Source organism: Ascaphus truei, chromosome 4 (assembly GCF_040206685.1).
Source record: "Ascaphus truei isolate aAscTru1 chromosome 4, aAscTru1.hap1, whole genome shotgun sequence".
Lineage (NCBI taxonomy): Eukaryota > Metazoa > Chordata > Amphibia > Anura > Ascaphidae > Ascaphus > Ascaphus truei.
The window spans coordinates 308,459,212-308,474,347 of record NC_134486.1 but is presented as its reverse complement, the minus strand read 5'-3'; the positions used below and the strand labels follow the sequence as shown (position 1 = coordinate 308,474,347).

The 15,136-nt window shown below is 42.4% G+C and overlaps 1 protein-coding gene across 9 annotated transcripts in view; it reads right to left on the bottom strand.

Annotated features, from left to right (window-relative positions):
- The window catches only part of NHSL1 (NHS like 1), a 258,599-nt gene that overhangs the window by 130,175 nt on the left and 113,288 nt on the right, over nucleotides 1-15,136 (bottom strand). Inside the window, exon 1 of one of the 9 annotated variants that reach the window (XM_075597810.1) lies at nucleotides 6,742-7,594. The exons of 7 other annotated variants lie outside the window; for them this stretch is intronic. In XM_075597810.1, coding sequence (XP_075453925.1) covers nucleotides 6,742-6,904 — 163 coding nt within the window. In that variant the 5' untranslated portion in view covers nucleotides 6,905-7,594. Of the gene's footprint in view, nucleotides 1-6,741; nucleotides 7,595-15,136 lie in introns of those variants that run through there. One more of the 9 variants, XM_075597819.1, reaches the window with a different exon arrangement.

Here is a 15,136-nt window from a genome sequence, read left to right as displayed (position 1 = left end):
CTGAGTGTGCTTAGCAGGCAGAGAGTGTCCGGTTGTGTTTCACAGGACAGTGAGCGTAACAAGGCTCCAGAGCAAACAGGTTGATATGTTTATCTGGCAGCCAATATAGAGAGGTTTCTCTTTTTCCACAGGTTATCTCTCAGCGTTATCTACGCTGGCGGAGCTGCCAACACACAACACAAGTTACTGTTAAAGGAGTAAAGGGGTTGTTTAAACAGGCACTACACAACTATGTTATTAAACAAAACAAAAATGATGTTGAGCAAAAAAATTGTTCAAGGTACACACCGTCCGAAGAAAGGTTTTGAAATCAATGCACTAATAAGAATACTTAGAATACTACTCTTATGTTTAAAATGCCCCTGAAAGAACCATACAGAATGCATGAGGCAGAAGAACCATGACTTGCTATGTCAGGAAATCCAAGCCCTGTTCTACACTCCAAAAAGAAGGTGGGCTGCGGGGTCAGGGCAAGCGGCCCTCGCACCCAGTCCAACCCAGAGCGCCCGAACGTTATCATTCTATACTGCTGAAAAGCTCAGCAGGGTCACACGCCACGGGCAAGCCATGGACAAGCCATGAGCGCTACACATTTCACTGCCTGGCAGAATCCTAATGTACTAGTATCTGTCCCAATAAAGCTGTGGCACCAGAGTTTGAGTCATCGTTTATTTTGTTAACGGGGCTTATATTGGGTGGTGATTGGTCCAGTAAATATATAAGCAGGTACCACTGAAGGGGTTCAGCATAAAAAAGAAAGGAAACTTCTTAGGTGCCAACTGCATTCCTGGCCTCATGGAGTTTCTATATTTTGCGGTCAAGTTCCCTGTTCCATGTCTGCACCTATTGCCTTTCTATTGTCCTGCACCTATCCATCTTTATCAGTTGTCCTGCACTCCTCCAATGTGCATGGGGTGCAAAGTCTCCCTGGGCTACATTTTTTAAAGTTGGCAACTACGATTGTCTGCACTTCAAAGCAACGTTTTCAATTCACTTGAACTCCTCCAGTGAGCCACAGCATTGCAATGTACAGTAGGGCTTGAGTGGTTTCTCTAGTACTCAGAGGGGTCACATCAGCACGTTATATTCAGCTTACAATGAGTCAACTTCTGTTTTTAACTTCTTTATGTTTCAGGTTTGAGTTGCATTTTCTTCTTATATAAAAATCAATTAAAGTTAGTCCTGAACGCCTAAGGCCGCGCTTATAGTCCCGGCGACGCGACCAATGACGTCGCCGTTGCGAAAGTTATATTTTAAGTTCAGGCGGCGTCGCTAGCTGCACGGCCAGTGACGTCACAAAAGTGGAGGGCAGAGGCCTGATTGGCCGCAAGGGGAGACCATCACCGAAAAAATCAAATATCCGTGACTACCAGATTTTTGTTAGCACTGTCGCCCCGTCGCTGTCGCCGTTGTGTGCACTATAAGCGCAGACGACGGCGACAATGCATTTGTTTTCACGCGACGGTCACTATAAGCGCCGCCTAAGTCATTGCTCTTGCTACATCATTCAGCTCTGCCCAATCCTGTGTCTTCGTGCCTCAGTCCGGCAGCGTTCATCCACGCGTGTCGACTCAGAAGTGGGCCGGGACTAGCGTTGCCGCAGCTGCGTGGGACATGGAGTCAGCACAAGCCCGCGGTGGGAGTCATAGCGTTATGATTAACTTTGTTTGAAACTTACTCTTGTGAGTGGGTTTCGAGAGTACGACTGATTCTGACTGCGAGAGTCAAACACATGAAACGCGTAGGGTGTTCGCAGATGGACGAGCGCTGCCGGAGTGACGCGTGGCGAGACACAGAGGTGGGTGGAGCCGAGTGACTTAGCGGGCACGCGGATGTGGAGTGATTACGAGATGCGAGCATACATAAAACTCATTGCATTAAAAGGAGCTCGTTTTGCACCGTTCTTGTGGGTGCATTGCTAGCCGCGGTGATTTTCCTACGTGCCACCAGAGAGCGCCCCTCATTGCACTTCCATTTTTTTCTGTTTAGGTTTAAGAAGAGCTGCAGAGACTGGCAACAAAAACCGGACCGGACTGGGGACTTTATATTATATCTTTCGCTCCTTATCCAGGAGATTCCTTTGGCGTCTTTTTCAAATCTATGTTTTATCTATGTTGTTTTATATTTTGTCTATTTTTGCTATATACATTATGTATATATATATATATATATATATATATATATATATATATATATATATATATACACACAAATATACCTGTATGCTCATCTGCATGTCTTAGGCAGGTCTGCAACCCCACCCACCTATATATATATATATATACATAATGTATATAGCAAAAAAAAAAATATATATATATATATATACCAGCTTAGCCATTACAACCAACCTCACACTGATGATACCCATCAAGGTTGAAACATGTCTGTGAGTGGGTTTAATGGCTTTGCATCTCATCCCAGCCTCTGTCTAAAAGCTGTGTTTAAAACAGCATGCATTGGCTTGAGGATTTGCTTGTGTAATACGAGCTTGAGACAAAAGGTGGCACTGAGTGCTCATTTGCATGTCATTTCCCAGAATCCCTTGCTGCAGTGGAAGCGCTGTATGCTGGGCGATAATGGGGAAAGACAGGGTTGCAGACCTGTCTTAAGACATGCAAATGAGCATACAGTAATATTTACAGTTGCTATATGTATATATATATATATATATATATATATATATAAATATATATATATTACCATGATGTAGTAGTTGTAGTGCACAGTTAGATATGTATTTTTACTAAAATACAGCTCTTGGAAATTTCATGAAGGTAATCAGAAAAAGAAAGAAAATAAATTGCTAAACTACAGAATTTCACAGGTGAATAATTACGTGTAAAAAATACCACTAAGATCTGCAAAAGAAAAAAGCACCAACTAAATGGGGCCGTGCCTTGAAATAAATGATAACACCGTGTTTAGGAAAAAAGGCGCTAAAGTATGTTCCCCATCTGATCAGGCAGAGCATACAGTCCTATAGTAAGTCTTTCACCAGGACAAAGAAGAAATGGTGAGTTTCACATGGATGGATTTCAGGCAGGCATTACCCACAGACAGCAATGTGTGCAGCGATCACAGAAGAGAACCGATTCTTTAATATGCCTCTGTAAGTATCAGTGGCATGTTCGCAGCTATATTGCTAACAAGGATTATAGCACCCAGAATAGCGGTCTGCAATGTATCCAGTCTATGGCAGTTGACTGGGAGGAGAGAGGTTTTTAAAACTGCAGTTCAGTCAATATCCTGCATGTGTGTTTTTTTTAATAAATCAGTTCTGTAGTAAGAAAAAATACTTTTAGCATTTTCTGTTTTTAAAAAAACAACTTTGAAAGACCAATTTTCTTGTATTCTATTTTAACAGCCATTTGCTAATGCACTGCCCCTTCATGTCCTGTCACAAGCCCTGACACACCCCTTTGTCAGCCCTGCCCTCCCTCTAGCACATGTCAGTGCAGGAGTGCTCAGGAATATTCATGAGCTTCCACTGAGTGACAGAGGCAGAATATAAACATATCCCTTCTCTAATGATGTCACCAAATTTCGCCTATCAATACATGGAGAACAAATTGACTGGCAGCTATACAGTTCTTTAGGTAATTAGAGATTGCCCACATGAAACTATTGAAGTAAAAAAATAAATAAAATAAAAAAAAGACTGAACTGCAGCTTTAAGGCTATATGGTGGACATGTAAATGAATTCATAAGCTGCCCCTCAGTGCAGCAGCACGTTAGTCTTTTTAAGATAGTGAGTGTGCGCAGTGTTTATGCTGTTTAAAGGTGCAATCCATAATAGGTCATTAAAAAAGTTCATGTTTTCTCGATACTACCGTAAAAGGTGTATTATTCTGCCTAAACTGATTTTTATCTTTCTATTTTAGGCTAAATCCCAGATTTTTGCTGCATGAATAAACAGCGGAGTAGGAGAAATTCCCACTATAAGGCCCATTTGGTCTGACAGAGGCACTGAAGTTGTGTGTGGCCTTTAACCTGATACGGTATAAGCCCCTGAAATAGCCCATGCTGCTCTAATAGCTTAGAATAATCCATCTATCAGCTGCAATATATCCAAGCTACTGTCAGGCATCCTTTTGGTAACTGAAAATGGCAATTACTTAAAATGAACCAAACTCGAACCGTGCTAAATACTGCTGACATGCGGATCCACACTCCTGCAAAACAACGTTTTCCAGGGAGGCTATTACAGGAAAAGCAACCACATTGTGCAGGAATGCACGTACTGCCTCCCTTTTATCTCAAACGTTTACTTTTGTTTTAATGTAATTATTACATTATTAATAACTATTTAATGTAGTGCAGCGGTGAACCTCACCGTGGCTGTGCGGTTACATTTCATTGTATTAACCATTAGAATAGGATTCTTTTCTATTAAAAAAAACGACCGTGGTTGTAATCCCCTTTAAATATGCCTAACAAAAACACTTACAAAACAATGCTATTTATTTAAGTGGCAGAATGGACTTTAGTAGCTGTGAAACTTGTCCTAAGTTTGTTTGGCACCTAAGCAGTTAGCAACGATGCACAGCAACGGTGGGGTTAAAGTGTAAGCGGTGAGAGCTTTATTTACCCTGGATGGTGCCACTGATTTATCTAGGACAGAATCAGTGCCCAGGTTATTAGCAACATGAACACATACATATAACAACGGGCGTCAGCTGTACAGCTCAGGAGAAGGCCTAGTTAAAGAGGCAATTCAAGCTGCGCTTAAAACAAAATATATATATATATATATATATATATATGCAGGATTTGATTATCTTTATTGAATCAAATTACCTAAGCTGCCGATGGATTTGTTCTCCGTGATCGATCAGCAAAGATCCTGCATCCCAGGGTTCACTAAATGGCTGCCTTTCAGTTTCAATCAATCCTTCAGTCAGTGTAACTCAGCAGCTACAATGGATTCTTATATTACCAAGGTAACATTATCTATTGTTACAGTTTGACGCTCAAACTGATGGGAACATTGGCAACGAGTCACCACAAACAGGGAAGGGTTACAAAGATCTGGCACTGCTGGGGAGGTGGGATAAAACCCTGCTATAGAAATCAAAGGATGCTCAGTATATTAAAACTCATGAAACAAATGGCATTAAGAGTTGAATTTTAAAATAAAAGTGAGTAAATGATCTGATACTACAGAACTGATGTATTAGAAAAATAAAAACACACATGTAGGATATTGCAGGGATTGCCTCTGTAAAGGAGCATTCATTTCTGCTCTGGGGACTCGCTGGTTCCCAAGCTACTTACTGGGGAAGGTGTTACCGGTAGCAACCACTCCAGGGGAAATAAAATGGCCTTTAAATCTCCCACATTACGCGGGAGTGCGGCTACCTATTGGCCAGCATGACGCAGGTATTTAAACAACCAGGCAGTAACCAGCGGCACCTTCCTGGGTAAATATTTCGAAGACCAGGGCGTCCCGAAGCTGAAATAAATGCGGTTCAGCTCTGGGGATCCCCTGCTTCCCACCTATATGTTGAAAAAAAGGGGGGTGACAACGGTAAAACCAGACAAAAACATCAACTATCACATTATACAGCGCTCACACGCTATAATACAGCGCTCACACGCTATAATACAGCGCTCACACGCTATAATACAGCGCTCACATTCTACTGGAGGAGAGGCTCGGTGAGTAAAGACACTGACTGGCCCTGAGTTTGAAGCAGGGGAACCTCCTTGTGACCTTGGGAAAGTCACTTTATATCTCTGTGCCTCAGGCACCAAAAAACATATATTCTAAGCTCCACGGGGCAGGGACCTGTGCCTGAAAAATGTCTCTGTAAAGTGCTATGTAACACTAGCAGCGCTATACAAGAACATGCTATTAGTATTATTACGACCCAAAAGTAGCTCATTTTGGTGTACATTTACCAGCAGCAGCACCAGTTCTGTTTTACCAACATCAAAAACTGTTTGGGGAAATCACACCAGATATATAAATACAAATCTTACATTGCTTTTATCTTACATTGCTTTTATCTGAATCCTATGCACAGCAAATCAGTGGTTAAGGGAATTGATGCTGGACTTCTGATATGGCCCTCTCCAGCTCCTGAGTGGGCATAGCTCTATAAAGACCCCCGCAGACTGCTCTGATAATGTGGCCTGTGTATATCGTGGGCTGATTCGTACATTCGCTAATTGTAATTGAAAAAAAAGACAAATAAAGAAACAACTGAAGTACCTCCAAGAACCCGTCCTATATGCTCAATAAACCTTTTTTTTTTTTTAATACCCCAGCTTAAAAATATTGTTACAACAATATTAACTGAAAATCTTCAATCCTTACCCGTAAATTGGAAACGAATAAGGTTACATTAGGTTGATAACTCTTTCAGAATGTACTGAAACCTCAACCCACGTACCTGGAGCTGTTATCACTATAGTATGACTTATGTTTTTAACTAAACAAACATCTTTACACCTCGTATTTAAATTATAACATTGCAAAATAACATTTAGTGACCTTTTCGAATCATTAGGAAATGAGGAACAAATGACAACCAGAACGTATGATTTCATGACCAGTTAAATATTGTTCCACGCAACAAAGATTGAACACCATTGAGATAACACACACACATATATATATATATATATATATTATATACATACATAGTGCATGTGTAACACATATTGATAATTGCACCCATGCCTTCATTCACCTTTTCCACTGTGTCTTGTACACGTCCACGGCTCATCCTCACCTTCCACCTGATCCCTACACTGGGAGAGCTCCCCATCACTGCGAAATAACTTCTTGGTCTGCTTAGACAAGGAGGAGAAGTTTATCCAACTCACCGCTCGTGAGAGGGAGCCCTGAGTGTGCCGCTTGGCTCGGCACGACCCCGAGGTGCACTCCCTTTTCATTTTCTCAGTGCACCATGCGTTTCCCCGCTTCTAGACGGAGGATGATGCACCAAGTCATGTTCTGAGGTTGCCCACGGTGTTCATAAAAGAAAATCCACAGCTTGAGTAGATGCTTCGACCTGTTTGTCTGCAGACCCACTTAGGAAAAGCCTTTGGTTTTGCTCCTGGCATATGTCACCTCCATATATGCCATGAGTTTTCTGAGCTGTATGGGCTGAGGAGGAAACTATACTACTTTGAGACCTTCAATTGGTCCAGTGTGAAAATGTATATGGTCTTTTCGGAGCTTCAAAATGTCTTAGATGTGTGTGCTTTCTTTTCTGGAAACAGAATAAACTAACCAGCATAAGTCCATCAGTGTTGTGTGCAGGCAAGTGCACACTGCCACTCACATGTGTATACTCCACTCACACGTGTATACTGCACCTTTTTCCCGGTGTCATGTACTGGAAGGCCTGGAGGGCACAGTTAAAAAGCAACATCGTTGTTCCATCGGCAATCACTTGCAGCATCTGTCTCCCAATCCAGAAACACGTTCATATTCAGCCTGCGGTGCGCAGGTCTCCAAAAATGCTTCAGATTAATGAAGAATTATAGCCCACACAAAGCAGAACGCTGATTCAGTGTGTGCTCTCTGTGGTGTAATGTGAGCTTTGTGTTCTCCCCACAGGGACTGGCAGCATATAGAGCAGGCCACTCCCTGTGCACAGTCCCAAAGCTCCTCAGTGACACAAACTTCTGTGCACAGGGAGGCGGTCGCTGCTGCTGCTGCTGCTGCTGCGTATCTATGAAGTTGTAAAAATGTGTGTACTGCACTGTCACATATACACCCATCCAAACTCACAAGGCGCACAGCACCACAGCAAAGTATCTGTGATGACAGGGCGCCAGCTACAGATTGCTTTGCAAGAGGTTAAAATACAAAGCAAACATGTGGTTAGCATTAGATTTGTATACAATACGTGCGTAGTGGCACAAGGAGCAGGTGCCAGGTCAAACATCACACTACAACATCTACGGCTGCGCTTATAGTGCCGGCGACGTTGCGGCAAAACAAATGTATTGCCGCCGTCGCATGTGCTTATAGTAAGCGCGACGCGATGGGAGCGACGAGAATTTTTGAAGACAGTCAAATTTGATTTTTCAGAGGCTGTCGCCACATGTGACAACCTCTGAACCAATCAAAGACCTTGTTGCCCGCGTCGTCGGCGTAAAGCGAATGACAACTTTCGCTAGCGGCGAATACCAACCTCGACCAAATTCAATATGTTAACATGCAATAGGTTAACTCATTGCTGGCTGGGACTGCAATATACAGCAGGACTGTTTAGAAAAGGATATTTAATGCACAAATTAGGTCAATGCCAAAAATGATGGTGGAGACGTTTCCTGTTAGAATAATGTGTTAAAATTCAGGATTCAAGCTGTCAGAGAATTAGGAAACTTATTATAACGATGAATGGGAATCTCCACTAATTCCCAAATTAGGTGCTGCACACAGCAATCAGTTTGTTGCAAATCTCAATTTCTGTCCAACGTTACCTAAAACATGGCGGTGTTGGAAAAATATCAATATTATCTGTCAAAAAGGTACTCTCCTGTAGAGCAGTGCTGTAATAGGCGAGACCCGGCCTCTTTTCCCCCCTAACTGAACGTGTGCTGTAACATGCTACACTTCTTTACATCCCAGCCACCTGCTGGGAGGTTTGAATGTTTATCTTTGCACCCCACATGGTAAAATCCTTGCATCTCTATTATTAAGCTGCAGTATTTTCCTCAAATCTGCGTAAAGCAAACAATTGCCCCAAGGCGATTTTCACACTTTTACTTGGGATCTTACATATTCAAAAATACACTAGAATCCGTGAAGTTATTTTACTATGGATAAAATATGGGCATCTTATTTTGTCTTCACAGGGTGCAGTCCAAGAGACGGCCTTATAAGTTGTTTGTGATACAAATATCATTACATTTAAAACACCCGCTTAGATTTCATCAATTTTTCCCAACATATGTCAGATATTTGGCAATTTGGGAGCCAATGGTCACTTACGTCCAACAGCCAAATGTCAGTAAGAACACACAGCTTAATCCTCCGTACCCCCAAGTACTGGTTGAATGGTTAAAAGTGTCAGAGTTTCAGTAGCCATAATTGACTTTAAAATCTCCATTTTTCTTCATGTGCTTTTTTTTTTTTAAATTATAAACCGTATCAGGTTTTCTACAGTTATTCTTTCATTGCATTCTTATCCTGCGGCCATGCTGCGCGAACAACATGGAGCACCTCTATGAGGCCGGCCATAGTGCGGTGAAGCGCAATGGCGCGACAACATTTATTGATTTTTTTTGTGCGACGGCCGCGTCAAGTAGGCATTTCACCCAATCAGGACGAACCAGCCTGGTGACGTCACAGCCCTGCCTTCCCGTCGCACGGAAATCAAAGTCCATACATCGCTCAAGCGACAGGCTCTATATACAGGCTCTGCACTATATCCGAGGCCTTAGGCAGTAACACTCTGGGGGGATAATCAGAGTCTTCAAGCGGGGGCAAAACAGCACCAAGTTTATCCACGTAAAATCTGCAGCCGCTCTCCATGTGGTTTCCCGCTGATCAATATGGAGCCTTATCTTTGCACCCGTTTCCCTCCTCTTGTGCCGCCTGGTGACTGTGGCACAACGCCCCACTTGAGCTTTTAGATGGCTGTCATCCCCTTACATAGAACTGGTAGGAATCTGCCCTCTGTAATTACTTTATCATTTTGTCATAGATAATAGAAAAAAAAGAAAAAAGAGAGGATTTTTCTTTTTTATTTTATTAAGAAAAAAAAATTAATTGGAGGTAGTTCATCTTTAGGCAATTCTCAGTCACTAATGCTGACCAATTAGTCTATATCCTGCTGAATTCAGTAGAATTTGACAGTATGATTATAGAAACATTTGAAATTCAGCAGTACATGCATACGTTTATTTTGCAATGACATGCCAATATGCGCTGTGAACGTGTCACTCCATGGCGAACGTGTCACTCATTGGCGAACGTGTCACTCCTTGGCGAACGTGTCACTCCTTGGCGAACGTGTCACTCCTTGGCGAACGTGTCACTCCTTGGCGAACGTGTCACTCCTTGGCGAACGTGTCACTCCTTGGCGAACGTGTCACTCCTTGGCTTCCCATCCATTGTATACTGTACATGGATTTCACTTAGAGCTGGTGCCTGCTGTATCACACAGCTTGTGCAGCAAAACCTCGCCTCGAAAAGAGCCGAAGGAGCAGCTCAGTGTCTGAGAGCAACGTCACTGAGATTGAAACAGTGTCAGCCTCTTGTGACCTTGGGAAAGTCTCTTTATCTCCCTGTGCCTCAGGCACCAAAAACGTAGATTGTAAGCTCCTCGGGGCAGGGAGTGTCTGTAACAATCCTATATGCTGCATACTGCGCACTGTACTGTAATTGTGAAGCGCTTTGAGTCAAATTGGGAGAAAAGCACTATATGAAATAAAGCTATTATTATTAGAATTAAATATTAAAGATATTTTGTCTGTTCGGACCGGTCAAGTTAGGGTTGGTTTTGGTTTTGAGAAGCTGCTAGTGCTTATTTGCATGTGATTTCTGCAGTTTAAACACTGTGAAAAAGCAGGTTTAAGGGACATAAAAATGAACTCACAGGTTGCTGTTTAGTATGGGTTGTTTTTTGACATACCATAACCTTATAGCAGCGCTGCGCAAACTTTTTCAGCTGCGACCCCCTTCCTAGGAGCCGTAGCGTTCGCGCTCCCCCTCCCCCAAAGGCACGGCTTCAAATGACGTTCCCGGTCACATCACGTGACCCCACGCGTCCTTTGCCGCGCGTTGCCATGGCGACGTGTGCCGTCACATGACCCCGCAGCGTCATTTGACGCCGCGTTGCCGAAGACCCGGCTGCCAGTAGGTAAGTGAGGTTACAGAGGCCTCACCCGGCATTAAATTAAATGCCTGGGGGAAGAGCATGGGCCTCTGTAACAGCCCACGCCCCCCCCCCCCCTGCAAATTCTCCCCCCCCCCCTGGGGCCGCGCCCCCCAGTTTACGCGCCGCTGCCTTATAGTATAAGTTGATTAAAAAAAAGAATATGTATTTTTCGCACATTTTTAAAATAATATTTATAGAGAGAGAATATCAAGAATATGACAGGTGCTCTTCGTCATAGCACAAAAGTTTGATTTATTAGCTCAACATTTCAGCCCATACATGAGCCTTTCTCAAGACCCCATGTATGCTCTTGAGAAATGCTTATATATATATATATATATATAGGACTCGGGCCATCCCTTAAGGTTGGAGGAAAGGAAATTTCACCAGCAACAAAGGAAAGAGTTCTTTACAGTAAGGGCAGTTAAAATGTGGAATTCATTACCCATGGAGACTGTGATGGCAGATACAATAGATTTGTTCAAAAAAAGGTTGGACATCTTTTTAGATGGGAAAGGTATACAGGGATATACCAAATAAGTATACATGGGAAGGATGCTGATCCAGGGATTAATCCGATTGCCAATTCTTGGAGTCAGGAAGGAATTAATTTCCCCCCTTAATGGTGTTTTTTATTTGCCTTCCTCTGGATCAATCAGTAAGTATAGATATAGGATAAAGTATCTGTTGTCTAAATTTAGCATAGGTTGAACTTGATGGACGTACGTCTTTTTTCAACCTCATCTACTATGTAACTATGTATGGGCCAAAATATTGAGCTGATAAATCCAACATTTGCGCAATGACGGGCGCCTGTCCATCTTTTTGATTCTCTATATTATCCCCTGGACGGTTATCACCCTAATATACTTTTTTTTTTTTTATTTTACAATATTTGGTGAGTTCTCCATCTATGTTATATATATATAATTTGGACTATCCCTTTAACATGAAGGTTTAAAGGATGCATAAGGAAGCAATGAGCTAATTCCTGTATCAGATTACCCAGCCCATGAATCAGCCAGGCATACTGCTGTGACCTTTGCCCCCCATGGTAACATAGTACAATGAATCCACCAACTGTCATCCTCTGTAAATCATTTAGTAGGCTGGGTTTCTAATGGAAATCACCCCGTGAGGTAATGTTCAAACACAGACTTCAGCAAACACCACAAATAAACACGATTTGGGTAATGTGTTTGCTGTGGCCAGGGTGACAATGCAATGAGGTGCAGTACACAGGTGCTCGTGTCACAGACGCACAGAAATGACACAGGCGAGACGTGACACGCGCATGCAACACTGATAAGCAGCTGCCCCATGGCTATGACGCTTTAATGCACCATACGTCACCTGAATGAATGAGAATAGCTAGGTACAGCTCAACCCCCTTATAACGCTGTGCTTGGGGTCCAAAGAATCACATCGCGCTATAAGCGGATCGCGTTAGAAATAATGTGCAATTGTATGCGTTGTGCAATAAAGTAAGACACCAATAATCGTGTTGTAAAGTATTCGTAAATACGTAAATTGGAGCCACGCTTGCATCGCGTTATAAGCGGATTCGCGTTGTAACGGATTGCGTTCTAACGGGGTGGAGCTGTATTCTTTTAACCCCTTTTCTGCCAGACCAGGGGCCTGCAACGCATTGCGACAAGCCTCCATCTGACAGCAGAGAGATTCGTTATCTTCTGCCTTGGAAAGCCGATAAATGACTATAATGTCTCAGCACATTTCCAGCAGTCCCAGGAAACAACATCAATATACATCAAATTGTGTGCAGTAATGCTATTATGTGAGGGGGGGGGGGGGGAGGGGAGATACCTACTGGACTGCTACCCTATATTGCCTACATTGCAGGTATTAGTCATAATGTGTCTATTGCCGGTTACATTGCCTGCTTTTAACTCACAAGGAAAGGGACGGACGGAGGGTCAGTACGATGGGATGCAAACCGAAGCAACATCATTCTCCCCAAACCATGCAACCACGAGCCAGAGAACAATATCATTCCGCCTGAAATCTCTTGCCAATGGTCATGTTAAAAGAGCTTCGTTCCTTTGGCATTTTGCATCCTTTAATTTAATCCATGCGCTCCCTGCAATTTCAGCACTGATGATTCAGCAGGACACGGAGCCTCGCCCATACTTACAGTATTGAGGGCACGGTCACACGTAGCTTAACATGCACTTACAATAGACACATAACTCCTTCTTTATCACATTTACATCTGTTTCATCATTTCAAACAACTTTCAGAGTTGTACAAATTTAAAGGGGCGGCTTAATTTAGCGGGGTTTCCCTAGAAATATGCAATCGCCCTTAAAGTAACTGTTTTACTTATTTTCATCTTAACAAAAAAGTATAGCTTCTTGATGGGAACACTGCGTTCAAGCCCGCGATGGGCCCCCTCCTCTCCTACCTCCTCCCACAAGGCCCTGGCTGTAGTGTGGGCATGCGGGGCCTTACCTGTCCGCGGCAGAGGGAGTCCACCCAGGCAGCGAATGCGGAAGTTGGGCCGACTTCCGCTGGATTCAACTTCTGTGTTAGGACCATCTAGGTGGACTACCTCCGCTGTCGCTAGGCAAGACCCCACACCACAGGGAGGGTGTGGGGCGGAGAATGCGACCTGTAGAACTTCTGGAACATTGTTGCTAAAATAAGTGCGGAAATATGATCCAGTGCGTGGGAGGATGGGCTCCTGAAAGCCGACCCGGCTGAACCAGCGGTTGTTCCGCCATCAGCCACTTATGTGTATCTGTTTAACGGATGATGGCTTCATAATAACTATGCAGACACAGAAAAGGAGCTAAGCTAACAGTTTTGACGACTGGCAAACACCTTATCACCAAATTCTGAAAACGGATAAACTCATCTAAACCATGTGTTTACCAGAAACATGTTAAAAAAAATTTAACCAAATCTCACTGTATTTTAACAATTGAAAAACATTTTTTAAAGGTGTGAATCGGCTCAATTTAACTTATTAAGCCCTGAACACAAAGGTGCCTAAAGAATAAAAAGATGCACAGCATCTTCTCTTTGCTTCTGTGAAAAGTATGACACTTGACTCCTGAATTGTTACCCAGATAAGTTTATTTCACCTTACACCAGACCCTCCAGCATTTTGTGGGTATAAAATAGGTATATAATACAAAATAGCCAAATCTAGTGCTCAAGTAGCGCTAAAACAATTGGGTTTCTTGGGACCGGAGTATACTATAGATTCCTATGACCCACTGGGAGTGTATCTGGCTCATGTGCTGGCCTGTGAGATTGGAAATAATACGCATCGAGCAAATACATTTTTCCTTCTGCTGCTCTGGAGGTAGAAAGGAGACTGAAGAGGAATCAATTGAGCTGAATTGTGATTTGGTAAAAACATATAATCGGCACCACCATGTTAAAAATAAGAAAAGTTATTAGGTTGCAAGTTTTTCAGGGCACAGATTCAATGTGACCATACTGCTCAGGGATGGGCTGTGCTACCTGAGCATCACTGCACCGAAATAATAACAGTCTTTAACTACCGCATATATAATGGTTTGAAAACAGTTAGAAGATCCGTGGTACCTCCATCATGATATAATCATAGCTGAAACCCACGGATTGAAAGATGAGCATAATGGATAGATATATAATCCATCTAAATTACTATCCCATGAGAAGTACTTATTGCTATTCGTAGATCCCAAAAGTAACATTTTAAATTGTCATTTTTAAAAAATTTCCCTATTTGATTTTACATTTGTCATGTTAAATATTTAGTTTTCAATTTGAATTTTGTAGATTTTGGAAAAGATTTTAAATGTTGACTTTTTAATTTAGGAATATTCAAAATGTTTGAATTGAATTAAGTGTGTGTGTGTGTGTGTGTGTGTGTGTGTGTGTGTGTGTGCGTGTGCGTGTGCGTGTGCGTGTGCGTGTGTGTGTGTGTGTGTATATTTATTTATAAAATATTTTACAAGGAAGTAATACATTGTGAGTTGTTACCTCTCATTTTCAAGTATGCCCATGGCAGATTTACGATGACAAATACATAGTTACAAATACCTGGTTACATTAAGAGAGCAGGGTTATTTCTTTCTATATATGCATGTGTATGTGTTTATGATGCATGTCTATGGGTGGGCTGTGTGTACATATATGATGCATGTGTATGGTGGGTGTGTGGGTATGTGTAAATATACATATATATATATCATATTTATATGATGCATGTATGGTGTGCGTGCGTATATGATGTATGTATTGCCATTGTGTGCAAGTGTGTTAAATCTGTATGTAC